The 17,342-nt window shown below is 65.3% G+C and overlaps 2 protein-coding genes across 3 annotated transcripts; both read left to right on the plus strand.

The window, feature by feature from the left end:
• Positions 1 to 453: 453 nt before the first annotated feature.
• IGF2 (insulin like growth factor 2) lies at positions 454 to 9,540 on the plus strand. Of its 2 annotated transcripts, XM_057728980.1 has the most exons (5): positions 454 to 616; positions 1,149 to 1,313; positions 6,115 to 6,277; positions 8,281 to 8,429; positions 8,816 to 9,540. In XM_057728980.1, the coding sequence occupies exons 2-5, from the start codon at positions 1,152 to 1,154 to the stop codon at positions 9,053 to 9,055; spliced, it is 714 nt and encodes a 237-aa protein (XP_057584963.1). In that variant the 5' UTR covers positions 454 to 616; positions 1,149 to 1,151; the 3' UTR covers positions 9,056 to 9,540. The 2 variants fall into 2 exon arrangements, with proteins under 2 accessions (XP_057584963.1, XP_057584964.1); XM_057728981.1 differs by lacking the exons at positions 454 to 616; positions 1,149 to 1,313 and adding an exon at positions 2,627 to 3,228.
• A 732-nt stretch (positions 9,541 to 10,272) lies between these two features.
• LOC130848795 (uncharacterized) lies at positions 10,273 to 15,988 on the plus strand. The gene is made up of 6 exons (XM_057727187.1): positions 10,273 to 10,329; positions 11,329 to 11,364; positions 11,603 to 12,236; positions 15,285 to 15,398; positions 15,551 to 15,630; positions 15,743 to 15,988. The coding sequence occupies exons 1-6, from the start codon at positions 10,273 to 10,275 to the stop codon at positions 15,986 to 15,988; spliced, it is 1,167 nt and encodes a 388-aa protein (XP_057583170.1).
• Positions 15,989 to 17,342: the final 1,354 nt, after the last annotated feature.

Genomic DNA, 17,342 nt, shown 5'->3' on the forward strand with positions numbered 1-17,342 from the left:
GACGCGGCTCCCTTTGCCCCCACAAATTGCACGGAGCAATCTCCCTGGTCCTCAGACTCGGACTCTTTTTCTGGAATCTCGAATTGAGCCATTCAGCACAGTTCCCCACACCGACACAGCCTCCCTTGGGTCCCCACTTTGGGACACTCGTTCTCTCGCCCCCAAATCAGGCGGCTCTGACTTGCGTTCCCGGCCTTTGGGCATCGTTCCGGCCCCGCCGCGGTCTCTGCAGCTTCCCCAATCCCGCGCACCACGAGCACTGGTTCTGGGCCACTCTGGGCCGTCTCCGACGAAGTCCCCGGAGCTCCTCGGATTGGGGAAATTTCTCCTGTGTTCCCCAAACACACTTGGCCCGGCAGTGCGTCCACCAGGACGCAGGCAGTGCTTCTCCCGCGTCCAGGAAAACGACTGGGCATTGCCCCCAGTTTCCCCCAAATTTGGGCATTGTCCCCGGGTCTTCCAGCGGACTGGGCGTTGCCCCCGGACACTGGGGACTGCCCCCGGGGTCTCGCTCACCTTCAGCGCGTCCACCGCCCGCCGCAGAGCGCTCGCTCGCCGCCTCGGCTCCCAGCGCGCCCGCGGACGCAGCCTGCAGCCTCCGGCCTCCGGCCTCGCGGTGAGCTCCCCGCCGCCTCGTGTCCCGGCCCGGCTCCCACACCCACCCGCCGCCATCCCGCCGTCCCAAGCGGCTGCCGGGGACACCGGCGCGGGGCGCGGGAGCCGGCGGCGGGCGAGTCCCTCGGCGGCCGCGCTGGGTGCGTCGGGAGCCCTGAGCCCAGCGCCGCTTCCGTCTGCGAAACTTCGCCAGGATCACGGCGGCGGGGAAGGCGCCTGGGCGGCCCCCCGGCGGGGCAGGCAGGGCGCAGGGCGGGAAGGACGCGGAGGAGAGGCGCACCCCGCTCGGGCGGCGCGGCGCTTCCAGCCGCCGGGCGGAGGAGTCCGGGAGGCGCGCGCCGGGAGCGGGCGACTTGATTGATGGCGGAGCGAGGGGGCGAGCCGGGAGCCGGCTTCCGCCTCTGGCGGCCCCTTCCCCTCGGAGGGGCGAGGGCGGCCGGGGCTCCGGGGAGCAGGCGGGACGCGGGGGCTCGTGCGTGCTTTTTGACTGGGGAAACATCACAACGACTTCTTACGTGGTCCCAACTCTCCAGGAGATGGTTTCCCCAGACCCCCACATTATCCTGGTGACCCCCAGGGCTGAACCCGAGTCTACGCGAGTCCAACGCACTGAGGATGGGGGAACCATTATCCGGATATTTTGGGTGGGCCCCAAAGGCGAGCTGGTTAGATGCACCCCGGTGAGCTCGGTCACGCAGGTAGGACTGGAGCGACGCTGCCCGCCCTGCTCGCCTCTCTGCCGGCAGGCAGACAGGCGCGGCCCGGGCCGGCCCCGTGCCTGGCCCGGATTCGGTCCCGGCCCGGCCGGCCCTCCCCGGGCACCGCACCTGGCGGCCGCCGGGGCTGCACCCCGCTACCCGCGCGGCACCGGGGGGCGCTCGGACTCCGGCTGCGGCTCCAGGCGCTGCGCCTGCTCGGGCAGGTGGCGGCGGCGCGCCCCACCCGCGCCCGGGGGACTCCCCGCATCGCCCGCAGGTCCCGGCGGGATTCGGGGGCCCCAGACGCGGCGTGGAGCCACCTGCTCCCGTGTGCGGGGCACCCCCGCCGCGTAGCCCCCTCCCTCACGGCGGGCCGCCGGACCCGGCCGTCGCTAGGGCCTGGGACGCCGCCCACCCGGGTTTCCCCGCGTCCCGCGTGCACTGGTGCAGGGATCAGGGCACCCCGGCACCTTAGACGGGGCCCCCCCCGGACACTTTAGGATGGCCACTAGCGATTTCTTTCCGACCCTGCTGCTCCCTGCCCCCACCCCCCTCTCGGCCCCGCGCACCCCACGGCCCCCCCCGCCCCCCGGGACCCCAAGCCCGCCCCCCCCCGCGGCTCGAGTTGCGGGGGCGGTCCGGGGGCGGGGCGAGGGCCCCGCGGGCGCCCATTGGCGCGGGCGCACGGCCAGCGGGGCCCGAGCGGGCGCCGCGGCGCAGGGCGGCGCGGCTATAAGAGCCGGGCGTCGGCGCCCGGAGTTCGCCTGCTCTCCGGCGGAGCTGCGTGAGGCCAGGCCGGCCCCCGGCCCCCCCCTTCCGGCCGCCCCCGCCTCCCGGCCCACGCCCGCCCGCGCTCGGCCCGCCAGCGCCTCCACCCGGCCGGCGGCCCCGCGTCGACGCCGTCCGCCGCCACGCTGCTGACTCCCACCTCGGGCGCCGTCGGCGGGGCCGCGCTCCGCCGGCCTGCGGATCCCCCGCCGCCTCCTCCTCATCTACCTCAACGCCCGTCCCGCTTCACCCGAGGAGGCGGTCCCCCCCGCAGGCAGTCCGGCTCGCAGGCCGCCGGCGTTGTCATCCCCCGCGCTCTCCCTCCCGGCCCTCCCCGGCGCGCAGCCCGGCCGCTCCCCCTCCGCGCTGCGTCCCGAGCGGCCCCGGCCCCGCCGCCGCCGTCCCCCCCGCGCCCCCCCCCGAGGCCCGGGCTCGCGACGGCCGAGGGCTCCGTCGGCCCAAACCGAGCTGGGCGCCCGCGGCCCAGGGGACGCCTCCGCTCCGCCCCCCTCCGCACCGTCCCCGGCCCCCGACGTTGCGCCCTGCCCCGGCTTCTCTGCGCCCCCCGTCCCCGCTCCGGCCTCTAGGCCCCGGCCCCCTCTCTTCTCCCGCAGCCTGCCCTCGGCTCCCTCCCGCCCCCCCCGGCGCCCGGCCTCCAGCTCCCTCCCCTTCCACGCCCGCCCTCTCGCCTTCGCCGTCCCAAAGTGGATTAATTATACGCTTTCTGTTTCTCTCCGCGCTGCTCTCTCCCGCTGTGAGCCTGCCCGCCTCTCGCTGTCCCCTCTCCCTCTCGCCCTTTCTTCGGCCCCCCCCGTTCACGTTCACTCTGTCCCTCTCGCTATCTCTGCCCCTCTCTGTCCTTGGTACAACAGCTGACCTCATTTCCCGATACCCTCTCCCCCCCTAAAAAAGTACAACATCTGGCCCGCCCCAGCCCGCAGACAGCCCGTCCTCCCCGAACAATCAGACGAGTTTCCCACCCCCCCCAAAAAAAAGCCATCCCCCCGTTCTGCCCCGTCGCACATTCGGCCCCCGCGACTGGGCCAGAGCGGCGCTGGCAGAGGAGTGCCCGGCAGGAGGGCCAACGCCCGCTGTTCGGTTCGCAATACGCAGCAGGGAGGTGGGCGGCCCCTGCGCCGGCTTCCAGGTAAGCGGCGTGCGGGCCGGGCCGGGGTGGGGGGGCGGGGGGCTGGGGGCCTGGCGGGCGCATCCCCCCGGGGCGAGCCCCGCGCTCTCTCCTGCGTCGCGGAGAAGGGGGCGAGCGGTGGGTGGCGGGGGGCGCAGGGCTGCGGACTCGGGGAGCGCCGGGGGAGGTGTGAGCGGTCCGCAGGGCGACTTCCTGGTCGCTTTGCGGGCGCAGGGGGGGTGTTGCCGAAAGTCGGGGATGTGTGCCGTGCGGGGGCGGGGACGGGGGGCTGTGTCATGAGGAGGGGCGCAGATCTCAGAAACCCACCCTGGTATGTTGACTCCGTGCCAGCAAGACCGAGAGAGGAAAACGGGGTGGGCGGGGCCAGGATGGAGCGAGGGGGGCCGAGTTGGCGAAAGAGTCCTGCCGGACGCCGCGGTTGCGGCGCACCCCCCACGGCCTCCTTTCCCCTGTCCCCCACATTGCCAGCCGGGGGTCTGGGGAGAGGGCCTGGTCCAGGGCTCAGAAGGGCAGGAGCGGACGACCTAGAGGGGGTGACTGCCCCTGCCCAAGTGGGCAGATGGAAGTTTCCATACAAGGAGGTGAAAAGCAGCCCCCCCTCCCTGCACCCCCCTCCCCATTTCCCTGTCCCGAGATGGGCTGGGGGTGCAGGAGGAGCCCCCCCGGCCCCCCGCCCCCCTGGTACTTTGCTGAGAGCTGGTCGGGGCTAGCGGTTGGGGGTGCAGGAGAGATGGGAATGGCTGGAAGGAGGGAGGGGGCGGGAGCAAAGGGGGCGGGGGGAGTGGTCAGCAGGGAGAGGGGTGGGGGTAGGGTGGAGCCGGAGCTGGGAGGAGCCGGCTCAGACATAAAAGCTGAGGCACTGACCAGCCTGCAAACTGGACATTAGCTTCTCCTCTGAGGCAGCCCTCCAGCTTCCTCCTCCTCCTCCTCCTCCTCTTCCTCCTCCTCCTCCTCCAGCCCCAGCGAGCCTCCTGTCCAGCTGCAGGTAACCAGGGCTGCCGGGAGCCAGCGTCCTGCTGCCCTCCTGCTCGGGCCTGCCGGCCTCTGAGCGCCTCTGGCCTCAGCCCCTTGGCCCCTGCCTGCTGCCTCTCACTCAGCCCCTCCATCCCTCCTCGCTGCCTCTGCCCTCGCACGCCTGCCCTCCCTCCTCTGCCCGCTTGCTCACCTGGCCTGCACGGCCGCATGCCTCTCGTCCAGTCCTCTGCTCTCTGCTGGTGCCCTGGACTGGACCCCGCACTAAGGGGCTGGGCTTGCAGAAGGATGGAACTGCTGCTTGAACGGCACCGAATCCCTAGCTGGCCAGATGTGTTCTTAGAATCTGGACGGGGGCGGCCCTGGGGTGGCGGGAGACAGGCTGGGGTCTGGTCCACCCAGAAGGAGGTGAGCGAGGTGGCAGCTGAAGTCTTCCATGGAGCTGGCCCTGCTCCTCAGGAGCTTAAGCGAGACGGTCCTTTCTCTTCAGCCCCCTCATTTCCTACACCATTTATTGCATCAAAATTCCCTGGGGCCCAGCGTGCAGCAGCCTGGCTCCAGGCTGGGAAGGGGCATGCTGCTTGGTGCCTCTGTGCTCACTGGGTGAGCCTAAGAGGGACACACGTGGGCAGGCCACCCAGGCCCTTATTCGAGTAGCCTCAGGGTGCCACCGGGCTCAGGGCCACCGGGCCGTGACTGTCCCCCAAGAAGGGGCTCCTACCTGGGCCTGCAGAGGGCAGGCTGGGGCTGCCTGCCTGGGGGGCTTCCACCTTTTGGAGGGGCAGTGGTGGCATGTTGTGTCTAATGAGAAGTCGAGGTCCCTTTCAAGACCCTTGGCCCCTTAGGGGACCTGGTTAGCCCTTGCCCCAGGTCTGTAGCCGCACAGCCTTGCAAGGGGGTGTGTCCTGAGATGTCCCTCTCCTTCTAGGTGGATCCCTGAGGGACCTGGTGTCGAGCCTCCAGGTGGCCTGACCTGTTCTCTCCAGACCCTGGGATGGGTTTGGTACCCCAGATGGGGAGGGGGTCTGGTGGTTGTGGAGGAGCTCTGAGGTCCCCGGCCCTGGGTAGGGTGATGTGAGGCCTGGAAAGGAGGTCTTTGGCTTCTGTGTGTGTTTGCGGGTGCCCAAGGCAGACTGGAATCCAGGGACTAAGTGATGCAGGAGAGTGGGGCTCGTGGGAGCGTGGCTGGCACCGCTGTGCTGACCACTGGACTCTTGACCCAGGCTTTGCTCAGCAGCAGACTGAGAGGATGGGAAAGGCAGTAGGGGAAGGAGAGGGGTGAGACTGGCTCAACAGGACCCCCGTGTTGCTTTGGGACAGAGGCTGGTTCTCCTGGCACCCTTGCTCAGCTGGTCCTCTGGGATGCACATGTTCTGTGCTGGGGTGGGGCCGTCTGCCATCTTGCTCGGTGCTGGGAGGCCCGAGGAGTGGCCGCTGCCCTGTGCTGGCCCCGCCCCCATGACATCATAGGATGGAGGCCAGGTCCAGTGTCCAGCCCTGGGCCCTGCAGCTCGGGGTGTGGCCGAGCCCCCGCGGTAATAATGATGGTGGGGCCGGTGATCCCCATGTGAAATTACCGCCCAGCACTTGGTACCTCTCAGAGACGTGCCCGGTGCACAGCCCTTCACTCGGGGCGACTCTGCATCCCACCTGCCTCAGCGGTGAAGACGCCTGTTATTCTGTAATTAAAACAATTAAGATTAAGGAGAAAGCCCTGCATTGAAACTGTAACTGGACTTTACGTTAGGAGATGGCTGGGCTGAGTGTCCCCAAAGGGAGCAGGCCCCGTCCCCTTGCTGGGCCAGCCTCTTGGGATGCCCTGGCTGGGTGGGCAGAAGCTGGGTGGGCAGCGGGAGGCGCCTGGACCTGGACGTGGCAGGGCGGCGGGCTCACACCTCCTGTCTTCACCCCCAGACACCAATGGGGATCCCAGCGGGAAAGTCGATGTTGGCGCTGCTCGCCTTCTTGGCCTTTGCCTCGTGCTGCTATGCTGCTTACCGCCCCAGTGAGACTCTGTGCGGCGGGGAGCTGGTGGACACCCTCCAGTTTGTCTGCGGGGACCGCGGCTTCTACTTCAGTAAGTAGTTCAGCAGGGCAGGGGGGCGGGGGTAACTGGCAGGTGCTTGGACGTACTGGCGCCCTCCTTACCAACCCTCGGACACCTCTGCAGGTCCTCCAGGATACCTGGCGTGGGGGTCGGGCCCCCAGAGGCCCCTCGGAGGTGAATGACCCCAGGTCCTTGCTCTGAGACTTTGAAAGCACAGCGGCGCCTTTTGCAGTCCACATGTATTAGGCACCTGCTGTGTGCCTGGGTGGTGCCCACAGTCCCTGATGTCTTGCCACACGACTCAGAGTGGGAGGGAGAATGGACGGTGGTATCTATGGGGGGACCGGACCTTAAGTGGCGGGTGCGGGTGTGGGGCGCAGAGTGGGCTGGAGGGGGGTGGTGACCCAGGCCCCCGCAGGGAGGCAGCCCTGCCCCTCCTGCTTCTCCCTGACCTGCCCGCGGGCAGGGCTGCGGGCACAGGTTTCCCCACACGTTTTGGCCACATCTTGGCCACAGGCACGTATCCGTGGACTGTCAGATTTAAAATGGAATCAGATGGGTTGAAAACCAGTAAAAGCACGTGTTGCTGGTGGCGTGAGTGTACACGCCCCATGTGCTGGGGGGCCCTTGGCTCCATCCACAAGAGGGGACCGCTGCCCTCACGGGGTGGGACGAGTTGGGGGCCCCAGGGCTGGATGGGATCCACGCCCGAGGGGCGGGCCACAGTGCAGGGTGCCTGCTTGCCAGCCTGAGTGCTCTGGTGGTTCCTTGCCCATCTCTCTGACTCCTGACCCGGGGCGGCTGGCTGGGCGCACGGAGATCTCTGTGCTCTATGTAGCAGGGTGGGTCCCCCATTGGAGGCGGCTTCTCCTTTGGGGTGTGGGCTTTTGCCCTCACCTCCCAGCAGCCTGGGCCTCAGTTTCTTTAACTGTAGGATGGGTCGGGGGTTCTGGACTACGGGAGAACCCGGGGAGCAGTTTCTTGACTCTCAAGGAGGGAGTGTGTGCTCCCCCTGGGCTCAGCCGGATGCCGCTCAGGGCTGGGTGGGGGTGGGGACGTGGCTGGAGCAAGCAGGTGAGGGCCATAAGGCTCTTACCCAGCCCATCCCCGCCATGAGGCATCTTCCTCTGCAGTCTTTACTTAACCCACCCTCTGAAATGGGCCGAAAATGCCCGCCTTGGCATGTCAAAGCTTCTCTTTAAAAAGCACTCCTGCTTCTTGACACTTCTGAGGCCTCTACCTGCCCTGGCTTCTCCTGTGGCCTCTCTCTCCTGCCACGTTTGGGGGCAGGAAGTGGCACTGTAGGGCCTGGTGCCGGCTGGCCCTTGCCCAGGGAGTGGCCTCCTGGCACCAGGCTTCCCTGAAAAGGAGGGCTGGGCCAAGCCCCCAGCCCTTTCAACTCTGCAACTGGACCCCTTACTGGGGGCTCCTCTCCCTCCCCCGACCATGGTGGAAGGCAGGCGGGGACTTTTCCTTGCAGCTGAGTTTGGAGCCTGTGCGTGGAGGAGAGGGGGAGGACGGGAAGAAAGGAGGGCGTGGTTTTTGCAGGTCCTCACTCCTCTCCTCCCGTCTTCTCCTTCTGCCTCCCATTCCTACCTGTCTCGGCGGCCTTCGTCTCTAGGGCCGCGGGCGCCCAGGCTCCTGGTTGGTTTGGGGATGGCACTTGGGTCCCAGCCGGCCTTCGGGTCAGGACCCTGGGATGTGGGGCTGGGCCCTGCGCATTTTCCAAACAGCCCCTGGTGGTGGACCAGGAGGCCGTGCCCACTTTACTACGAGGAGGGAGGCACCAAGAGGCCAGGGGCTGGTCCTGGAGGCGCTCACCCCGCTGTCCCTTCTCTCCTTTCTGGGGTGCCCCCATGCCCCGCCTCTCGCTTCCTTCCTCCACTCCAGCCATGGCTGGCCATCCCTGCAAGGTGACCAGGCGCCCTGTCCCGAGGGCAGGGGCAGGGGGCTGGCCGGAGGACCACTGGGGCGCCCCCTCGGAGGAGCACTGGTGCTGACGTACCCTGTCCTTCCTCCTGTGGGACTTCCAGGCAGGCCGGCCAGCCGCGTGAACCGCCGCAGCCGTGGCATCGTGGAAGAGTGTTGCTTCCGCAGCTGCGACCTGGCCCTGCTGGAGACCTACTGTGCCACCCCCGCCAAGTCCGAGAGGGACGTGTCGACCCCTCCGACCGTGCTTCCGGTAAGATGGCCTTGCATGCAGGGCGACCCCCAGCTCTGGGCCTATGGCTGTGAGTGGAACAGGGGGTCTCCGGGACGCTCCCCTCTCTCTGGAGCCCCTCGGGGCTGTCACCTCGGAGCCAGGGGACCGGGGCACGGTGAGCTCCTTTGCTGGAAGTGTGGCTAGGGGGTCCTTTACACCTTTGCCATGCCTTCCCCCCGCACTGGGGGTGTTGGCCAGCAGCCGGGGGAGCTTTTGACCCATCACACGAGCTGTCACACGTCAGGCGTGATGGAAGGTTTAGGGACACCCCACAGCAGGTTGCTCAGATGTCCCCCCAGGGCCTGGGCAGCTTGGGGGCAGGGGCTGGTGGCCAGGCACCCCTTGACCAGCCCTTCCCCTCTCAGGACAACTTCCCCAGATACCCCGTGGGCAAATTCTTCCAATATGACACCTGGAAGCAGTCCGCCCAACGTCTGCGCAGGGGCCTGCCTGCCCTCCTGCGAGCCCGCCGGGGTCGCACGCTCGCCAAGGAGCTCGAGGCGTTCAGAGAGGCCAAGCATCGCCGTCCCCTGATCGCCCTGCCCACCCAGGACCCCGTCACCCACGGGGGTGCCTCTCCTGAGGCGTCCAGCCATCGGAAGTGAGCCAAATTGTCGTAATTCTGCAAAGTAGCACCATCCACTCATGACCTCCTCTTGACCGGGACCTTTCCACCCGGTCCCACCTCTGAAACCTCTGTACCGTCCTGTCTGCGGGCTCCCCTGACCCGGCCCCTGTGCCCCAACCTCCCCACGTCAGGCTAGTCTGTCCTCGGCCCCCTCCATCAGGCTGAGGGAATCACAACAACATCTTTAAAAATGTACGAAACCAATTGGCTTTAAATCTCTCCCCAAATTATCACCCCCAAGTTACCCCCAAATTACGCAACCAAAATTACAATCATGAACCCCTCAATCACACACACATCGGCCCTCTTGAAACGAAATGGCTTTTTAGCAACACCAGAAAAGCTAAGTAGCTTTCCAAAAAAATCTAAAAACCTAAAAAAAAAATCAATCAGCTAAAAAAAAATACTAAAAATAAATTGGCTTCAAAACAATTGGCACGTTAAACGAATTCGGCCCCCCCACCCCCAACCCCTTCCTTCTCGTTCCCTTCGGACCTGGACTTTGATTGGCCGTGAGCTGAGCATCCGCGAGAAAGGAAGGGACCAAATTTGCAGGTAGGCTAGTCACTGCTTGCCGGCCATCTCCCTCCTTTGCCAAACCCTCGCTGGGCTCTGGCAGTGTGACACTGAAGACCCAAACCTGTTCCTCTTCCTAGTTTCCATCACCGAGACAGCTACGGAGCAGTGGGGGGACCCAGTAAGACCAGAGGAGGGGAGCACGGAACAGAAAACCTGAATTTGCGCAGATAAAATTTAATTGGCACAAACACCCACAAACTCCGAAATCTTACATCTGAATCCTCACGTTCAAAGGCACACACACCCACACGTGACCCTGCAGACATACACACACACCCCCTCACACACGCATCCACACAAGCTCACACACATCCGCAGCTCTTACATACATACACACACACACACACACACACACACACACCCCCAGATATGTGGGATACCTGAACCCAGTATTGTGTAGATGAGACCGTGTTCCATCCCAAATTCTCCTCTGAGCTGCCCTGCGATGAGGTTTTCATGTCCCGTGCTCCCCTCTGGTCCCCTGGGATGCGCCCTAGGGTGGGAGGGTGTGTGTCCCGGGCTCAGGCGGGTGGTTCCATCTTTCTGAGATGAGGAAGATCCCCCCTCCTTCTCGGCACCTGTCCTGACCCCACGGCCCCTGCAGCGAGAGTCCTGATGCCCCCAGACCCCACTGGCATCCACGCACCTACTATCGTGCGGAGCGAGGAACGGGTTTGGCCAGACTGGAGATGGCTGTAGCCAAGCACGACATGCCCAACCACATGGCCTGACCCCCTAGGTGTGCTCCTGCAAGATCTGGGGAACCCCCCCCAGCACACCTAGGGGTCATCTTTGCCAACCTCCTGGGGAAGCCTCTCAGAAATGAGGGGCCCTCTGGAGGCTGGCAAAGATGATGGGGAGTGTGGGAAGTCTGGAGGTTGGTGGGGTGGGTGGGGGGCAGTGGGGGCTGGGTGGGGGGATGCTCTGGGGTAGGAAGTGGTCCAGCAAGGTTTTGGACAAAAAAGTCAGGAGGAAGGATTGACGAGGAGACTTGCAGAATTACAGATCAAATCAGGAACCCAAATTGACACTAATTGATCTATTTCCCCCTCTTTAATTGGTTTCTCCTGGGGCTTTTTTCCTTTTTTTTTTTTTTTTATTTTTTGTTTTTTTATCCCTCCTTAGCTTTTTATGCGCTCATATACCAAATTAAACTTACTCCCCGCCCCACGTAACAGGGGGGCAGTGACCAAGGACAAGGAACACATGAAGCCACCATCTGTCACCTGTGCGGCACCCGCCGTTGTCCTGCCCTCCGCCATTTATCACCCTGGTTTGATTTTTTTTTGTCTGTCCCTGTCGCTTGGGTTGAGTGGAGAGTGGAGCCTCTGTGGGGGTGCCGGCCACTGTGCCCCCCGGAGAAGTCAGAGGGGAATGGAGACGGCCGCTGCCCGGCCTGGCTCCCGGGGATGGTGGCTGGTCCCCGGGGGTCCTGAGGGGCGGAGGAGGGGGCGGGGAGGCGTCTCTTCAGGTGTCAGGAAGGTGCTCGGAGGCCACCAAGATGGGGCCCCCGGCTGGCCCAGCTGGCTGGGGGGGAAGGGGCTACAGATGCGTGAGCGAGGGGCTCCATCGGGCGGGAGCAGGTGGCCGCCTTCCGCACACTTGGGGAGCCCTCCCTGCACCCCTCGGTGACAGCTTGCCCGCCCCCTCAGCACCCCGTCTTGCCCCCAGGAAGCTCAGAGCTCCGCGGGGCTTCCTGGTGGCCAGGTGAGGTGATGTCAGGCAGTAGGAGAGGTCCGGAGGGCATGAGCCCTGCAGAGCAGGAGAGCCGCAGTGTCACCTGACAGCTGGGGTCGCTTGGGCCCCGAGGCCCTCGGGTCTGGTGGTACCGACCCAGCCACCATCTCGGCGCCTAGGGCTGTGGCAGGGACCTGGGCGGCTGGGAGGTTTACCTCACCCCCACCTCTGCCCCCAGTGCAGCCCCCCTGCACGGCAGCCTGACTAGCAATCTAGAGACCCGAAGCTTCTGGGCCCCGGCGACGGGGCTGGCACGACCCAGGGGGCGGTCCGTGCCAGCCCGCCCAAAGCACAGAGGGTCCTCCGGCCAGCGCCTGGGGAGTGGGCTATTCGGACCATTGGACAGAAGCCCAAAGAGCCAAATTGTCCCAATTGGAGAAACCAGACAGATTGGCCTGATACCCAAATTGTCCTCGAGGCGCCCCAAATTACCTGCCCACTCAGCCGGATGCCCCCCACCCAGGGTTCTGTTTGCCTCTATCGGGCGGGGGCTCCGGGGGCGGCGGCCGAGGCGCCTCTGTGTCCCCCAGTGAGCTGCTCTCAGTGGGTCACCACCATCGCGACCCGGGCCCCTTCCAACCTCCGTGCCTGTTGTGGCCCTTCATCGTGTCTCTTCCCCGAGTCCCCCCAAGCTGTCTTCAGCGGGACCCCCTCTTGGGTCTCTGCACCATCATCTGAGGACCCCCACGCGCGGAACACCGAGTGTCACCTTGCCTGCCGCCAGTCCACCCCGCGGCTGTGTTCGCCTCCGTTCGCCCCTAACATGCTGTTTCTGGCAGAATCCACAGCTTGGGTTTTGTCTTTAACCTGTAACGCTCGCATTCCCAATAAAGCATTTAAATGTATTTTGTTCTGAGTCCTCTGCTCTTTCACTCGCGTACCTGGTGGAGGGAGGGAGGAAGGGTCTGAGCCCTGGGGAGGGGGCTGGGGAGGTGGGAAGGGGGAGGCGGGAAGACCCTGGAAGAGGGGACACCTCCTCTGGGCCCCTGCAGGATTCAGTAGAGCGGTTCAACAGCAGACTAGATAAAGCAGAAGAAAAAAAAATCTGTGAAGAAAAAAAATCTGTGAATTCAAAGACAGGGCAGCAGAATTCATTCCATCAGAGGAGCAAGAGGAAAAGAAAATAGAGGCGAAGCATAGAGATGGTGTAAAGGACCCGAGAACAGTGCCGGGAGGCAGGGAGAACAGCTTAAAGGCCTGAGCTCTCAGCAGCGGTGCTGGCAGCTCTTGGGGACCGGGAAGCTCTGGGACTATCTCAGGGGCCAGATCCTCAAAGACAGGGCTCCAGGGGACAGGAGGGGCCCCAGGGGTCCTCTCCAGGAGCCCACTGAGGAGTAAACTGCCTTGGCTGTCTGTCAAGCCCAGGGGATTCTCCCAGCCTCGGGACAGGGGGAGGGAGCTGGGCCAGGTTCTGAAAGGTTCTGGAAACTGTAGCTGTTTTACAGATGGGGACTCAGGGCTACCCACACCTGGGGACTCCTGTTACCTGCGTGCCCACCCTCACACACAAATGGGCTCCCCCTGCCCCCAATATTGGGGCTGCATCAGAAGGCACTGGAAACCCCCTCCCCCACTCAGCCCCGTGCCACTGCCTGGACCACTCCAACCACCTACCGACATTTAAGGTGCCCGTGCTCCTCAGAAAGCAGTGAGGGTGGCGTCCAAGGTGCTCCAGGCCTGCCCTGGCCCTCCCCTCACCCCACCTACCCCCCAGCCGTCCGTGAGCAGGTGTGCCCGGTGGGGACAGGGCAGTGGGCTATGTCGGGGTGCTGGGCAGCCCTCAGTGGGCGCCCAGAGCTCTCAGCCCCTTTCTGAGTTGGGGGAGTTCTTGCACCTGAATCCACTTACTCCATCTCTGGGCCTTATCACCGGCCTGGTGCTGGGCTGTGGCGTCTGGGGTCTGGAGTGGCATCCCCAGGGGTGGCCACGCTGCACACGCTCACTGAGAGCTCATTGGGGGGTGGGGAGGGGCTGCCTGGGGGAGGCGGATCAAGAATGAGGAGGGCTGGGAGGGTGGAAAAGAGGGAGCTGGATGGGGGGCACTGTGCCCCCCTGGGCAGCCTGGGCCCTTCAGGGGAGGCTGGGGGCCAGGGCGGGGCAGATGGCCCACCCCCAGGGAGGCACTGAGACACTCCTGGGGGGGTAGGGTGCAGACCCAGCTCGGGACCCTCTGCCCAGCCCCCAGACCAGGTTGGAGTCTGTCTCCCACCAGCCCCGTGTAGGACCCGCCCCCGAAGGTCCACTGCATCCCTGCCCGGGGCCCCCTCCCAGGCCCCTTGGGATGCTGTGCCCAGGGTCTCCCTTCCTCCCAGCTCTGGCAGCCCCTGCCCTCTCCGGCTGCCCCCTCGCCCAGCCTGCCCACCCTCACGGCAGCCCCTTCCCCTGTGCCTCTGCCTGCATCCTGCTCTCCCCAAGACCCCCACGACCAGGCCACAGCCAGCCCTCCCCCAGCTCTCCCAAGGTAGCCCCGACCCTCCCCGATGGCCACCCGCTCTGCTTGGCCCAGCTGCGTGCCAGGTGCCCTGGGTCTGCCCGGGCTCTCTTCCTGCTCCGCAGAGGCTCGGTGTAGCCCTCCTCCAGTCACTCATTCACTCACACACGACGGCACCCCCATGCAGGGCGCCCCAGGCTCGGTGTCAGGGAGGGAAATATTGGGGTGCTTTTTCAAGTGGATGGACCTCATGGGGAAAGTGACTCAGGAGGGGAGGGCAGGAGTGGGGCCTCCCAGGAGGAGGGGTAAAGCAGGACCTGGGGAGTCTGGGGTGGGGATGGGGCTGCAGGGGGAGGGGGCCCGTGTGGGAGATGAGGTCGGAGGCCATTGTCGTTCATTCAGGGAATATTTATGGACACCCACGGGGGGTGGGCTGAATGCTGTCCTCCCCAAAAAGATGTGTCCACGTTCTAACCCCTGCGAACGTGCCCTGATTTGGAACGAGGGTCTTTGCAGATGTGACAAAGTGAAGGAAGAGACGGGGAAAGGACACAGAAGAGGGGCCGTGTGAGGATGGAGCAGAGGCTGGGGGACGCGGCCACAAGCCAGGAGCCCCCAGAAGCTGGACGAGGCAGAAAGGACCCTCGCCTGGAGCCTCTGGAGGGAGCCTGGCCCTGGACACCTTGATGAGACCTCTGGCCTCCAGGGCTGGGAGAGGATGAATCTCTACAGTTTTAAGCCACCTAGTGTGTGGTCACCAAGGAAATGACTTCCGTGAGGGTCCCTCTCCTCTGCCCAGTCCCTGTTCCAGAGAATGAGGGCACTGCTGTGAGCGGAGTGGGTGGCCGTGCCCCACATGCCCTGTCAGGAAGGTCCCTGCCCATCTCCACTCCTGACCTCCATGTGGAGTCCAGGTGGTCTTTTAAAACATCAGACCAGGTGCCGCCCCTGTTCTTGGCTTCTCCGGAGACAAGCAGTCCTCAGGATGAGTTGCGAGGCCGCCCTGGCCCACGCATTCCTGGGCTGGTTGAACACACATACACGTTCCTGCCTCAGGGCCTCTGCACGGGCTGCCTCTGCCTGGACCCCTTTCCCTGCAGGCATCGGTCTGGGTCCTGCCCTCGTCACTCTGTCTGAGTGGCACCCCTCAGGGAGGCCTGCCCTGAGCACCCTCTCAGGAGCACCCTGCGTGCTCCTGTCTCCTGACAGGAGGTGACGCCAGGGCTTGCCCCTGAGCCGTGGGGGGAGGCAGCGTTTGCTAAGCCGGAGGCCCTGGACTTGCTTCCCAGCTGCTGACCCCACTTGCGTCTCCACCTGCTGTTTTCACCTGAGCTGCGGCACGGCACCTGCTGGGGCCTGTTCGGCTGCCTTGATGTGCTGCAGACCCCCGAGCCGGCGCGCTCACAGCCACCACCCCACACCTGCTCCAGGGTCCTCTGCCCCCTCCCTCCACATTCAGTTGGTCGACGAGGCCCAGGGCCCCACCAGCCACTGGACGCTGCTGCTGTCCAGCCTCCAGTCTCCGCTCCAACCACTCACCACGTGCGCCTGGACGAGCTTGCTCTGCAGGCCCGTAGCCTGCTGCTCTCCCCACAGGACCCTCCATGGCTCCTGTGGGCCACTGGGTAGAGTGCAAACCCTGGGGTCTTAAGCAGCTGGCTCCCTCTGGTTTCTTGGTGGGTCGTGTCTCGGTCCCCACGCTCACACTCCTCCTCACCCCCCCAGGCTTCGCACAGACTGGAAGCTCTCTCTCCCGGGCCTCCTGGCGCCTGCTCTACCCTGGTGACCCCCGCACCCTCGCCATCGTTCTGTGCCGCCCTAGCTCTCTTCCTCTCCACTCCTGGGTCTCTGGTGTCGGGAGCCGCCCCTCCCATGTAGACAGCGGTCTGGCATCCAGCCCCTGCCTCTGCCCCCCAGACATGCCGTAACCACGGGTGCATCGTCACGCCTGCCATCGGGTCCTCCCAAGCTCTCCGGAGCTCTCGGTGGAGCCCCAGTGCAGAGCCGGCTGGAGAGAAGGCCCTGGAGGGTGTGGGGATGGACCCCATCATACCAACCCCTGGGGACCCCTTGCCACCCAGCCCCATCTGTTCTCCGCCTCCCTGGAGGCAGGCCTCCTTGCCGGCCCGCCCACGTGGCCCTGGTCCCCGGCCTCATCCCTAACAGCCCGTGTCCACCTGCCTGGCTGGTCCTAGCTCCCAGGGTCCCTGCTCCTCCCAGCTGCCTGGGTCTGGCACCTCGCTGGCACTCCTGCACAGGTGTGGCCAGGCCGGTAGGGGGCCATGGGCCAACAGGCCACCCCCGGAGGCCTGGCCCCTACCTGCCCAGCCCCCTCTGGCCTCGCTCGCGCAGCCTCCAGCCTCTCCCGCCCCAGCCCCAGCCAGCCCAGGCCTCAGCGGCCAGAAACCACAGAGAAAATGCCTGTTTGTGCCAGTTATGCCGAAAGCAAAACAGTTTGTGGTTTGTGACCCAAATTTTTTGCCTTTTTTTTCAGAACATAACAAAGCTCAAGACAACTCCCCCCGCCCCCACCCCCCAGGCAGACAGAAACGATCTGTTTACACTGGCCCTCGCCCCAGGCTGGGCCCTCCACACTGGGCGGCCTCACAGAAGGGGTGCAGGGCCTGGCTGAGGGGGCGTCCGCAGGCTGGGATGGGGGGAAGCTGCCTCCTCTGGGGTGTTGGTTTTGGGAAATGTGCCGGGGCTTGGGGTGCCCCCCCATCTAGCTGGAGTGGGACCCCACGCAGCCCTGCACAGAGGAGGAGGTGGGGAGATGTCGTCCCCACTGCTCCCCTCCAAGGAAGCCCCGACCTGAGCCTGCTGTCAGCTCCCAGCTCCTACCACGTCACATAGACCACGGGGGAGAGCGGACTCGGGGCTGCCACCCGCCTGTCCGCCTTCCTGCCCTGCACGGCACCCCCTTCTCCCCACTGCTCCCTGTCCTAACACCGGGGCCGGTGTCCCCTCACACAGCTCAGCGTGGAGCCCACAGCGGGGAGCACATCCTCTGCCCTGGGGGCTGGTGCCCAGGGAGGCTAGTGTCCGTGGAGTGGCAGGTGTAGAGCTTGGCGGTCCCAGCCCAGATTGGGGGACAACAAGACAGGACTCCTCCCAAGACTTGGCGGGGCCAGGCACACGCTGGAGCCCAGAGGTGGGGGCCAGGCAGGACGCGAGGTGCCCTGGCCAGGAGGAGGGACTGGCCCGTGTAATTCCCCCATGCGGCCCTACAGGGACCCCTCCCCTCCCCTCCTCACAGCCTCCCTCTTCACGCCGTCCTCTGTTTCAGCCTCACCCATTCTCCTCCTCCTCTGCTATCTCCCCGCATGGACTCTCCCATCCTTCCATTATCCCATACTCCGCGCTGGGGGCCGAGGAGCCAGAACCTAAGAAGAAGGAATTCCTAGGCTGAGGGCTCAGGTGTCATGGGGCAGATCCACAAACTCACCAGTGGGGGTGAGGCAAAGTGGCCCTGGAAACCCCTGTACCCGAGGAGGACCACCCAGATGGGGAAACTTCG

Source organism: Hippopotamus amphibius, chromosome 3 (genome assembly GCF_030028045.1).
Source record: "Hippopotamus amphibius kiboko isolate mHipAmp2 chromosome 3, mHipAmp2.hap2, whole genome shotgun sequence".
In the NCBI taxonomy this organism is placed as follows: Eukaryota; Metazoa; Chordata; class Mammalia; order Artiodactyla; family Hippopotamidae; genus Hippopotamus; species Hippopotamus amphibius.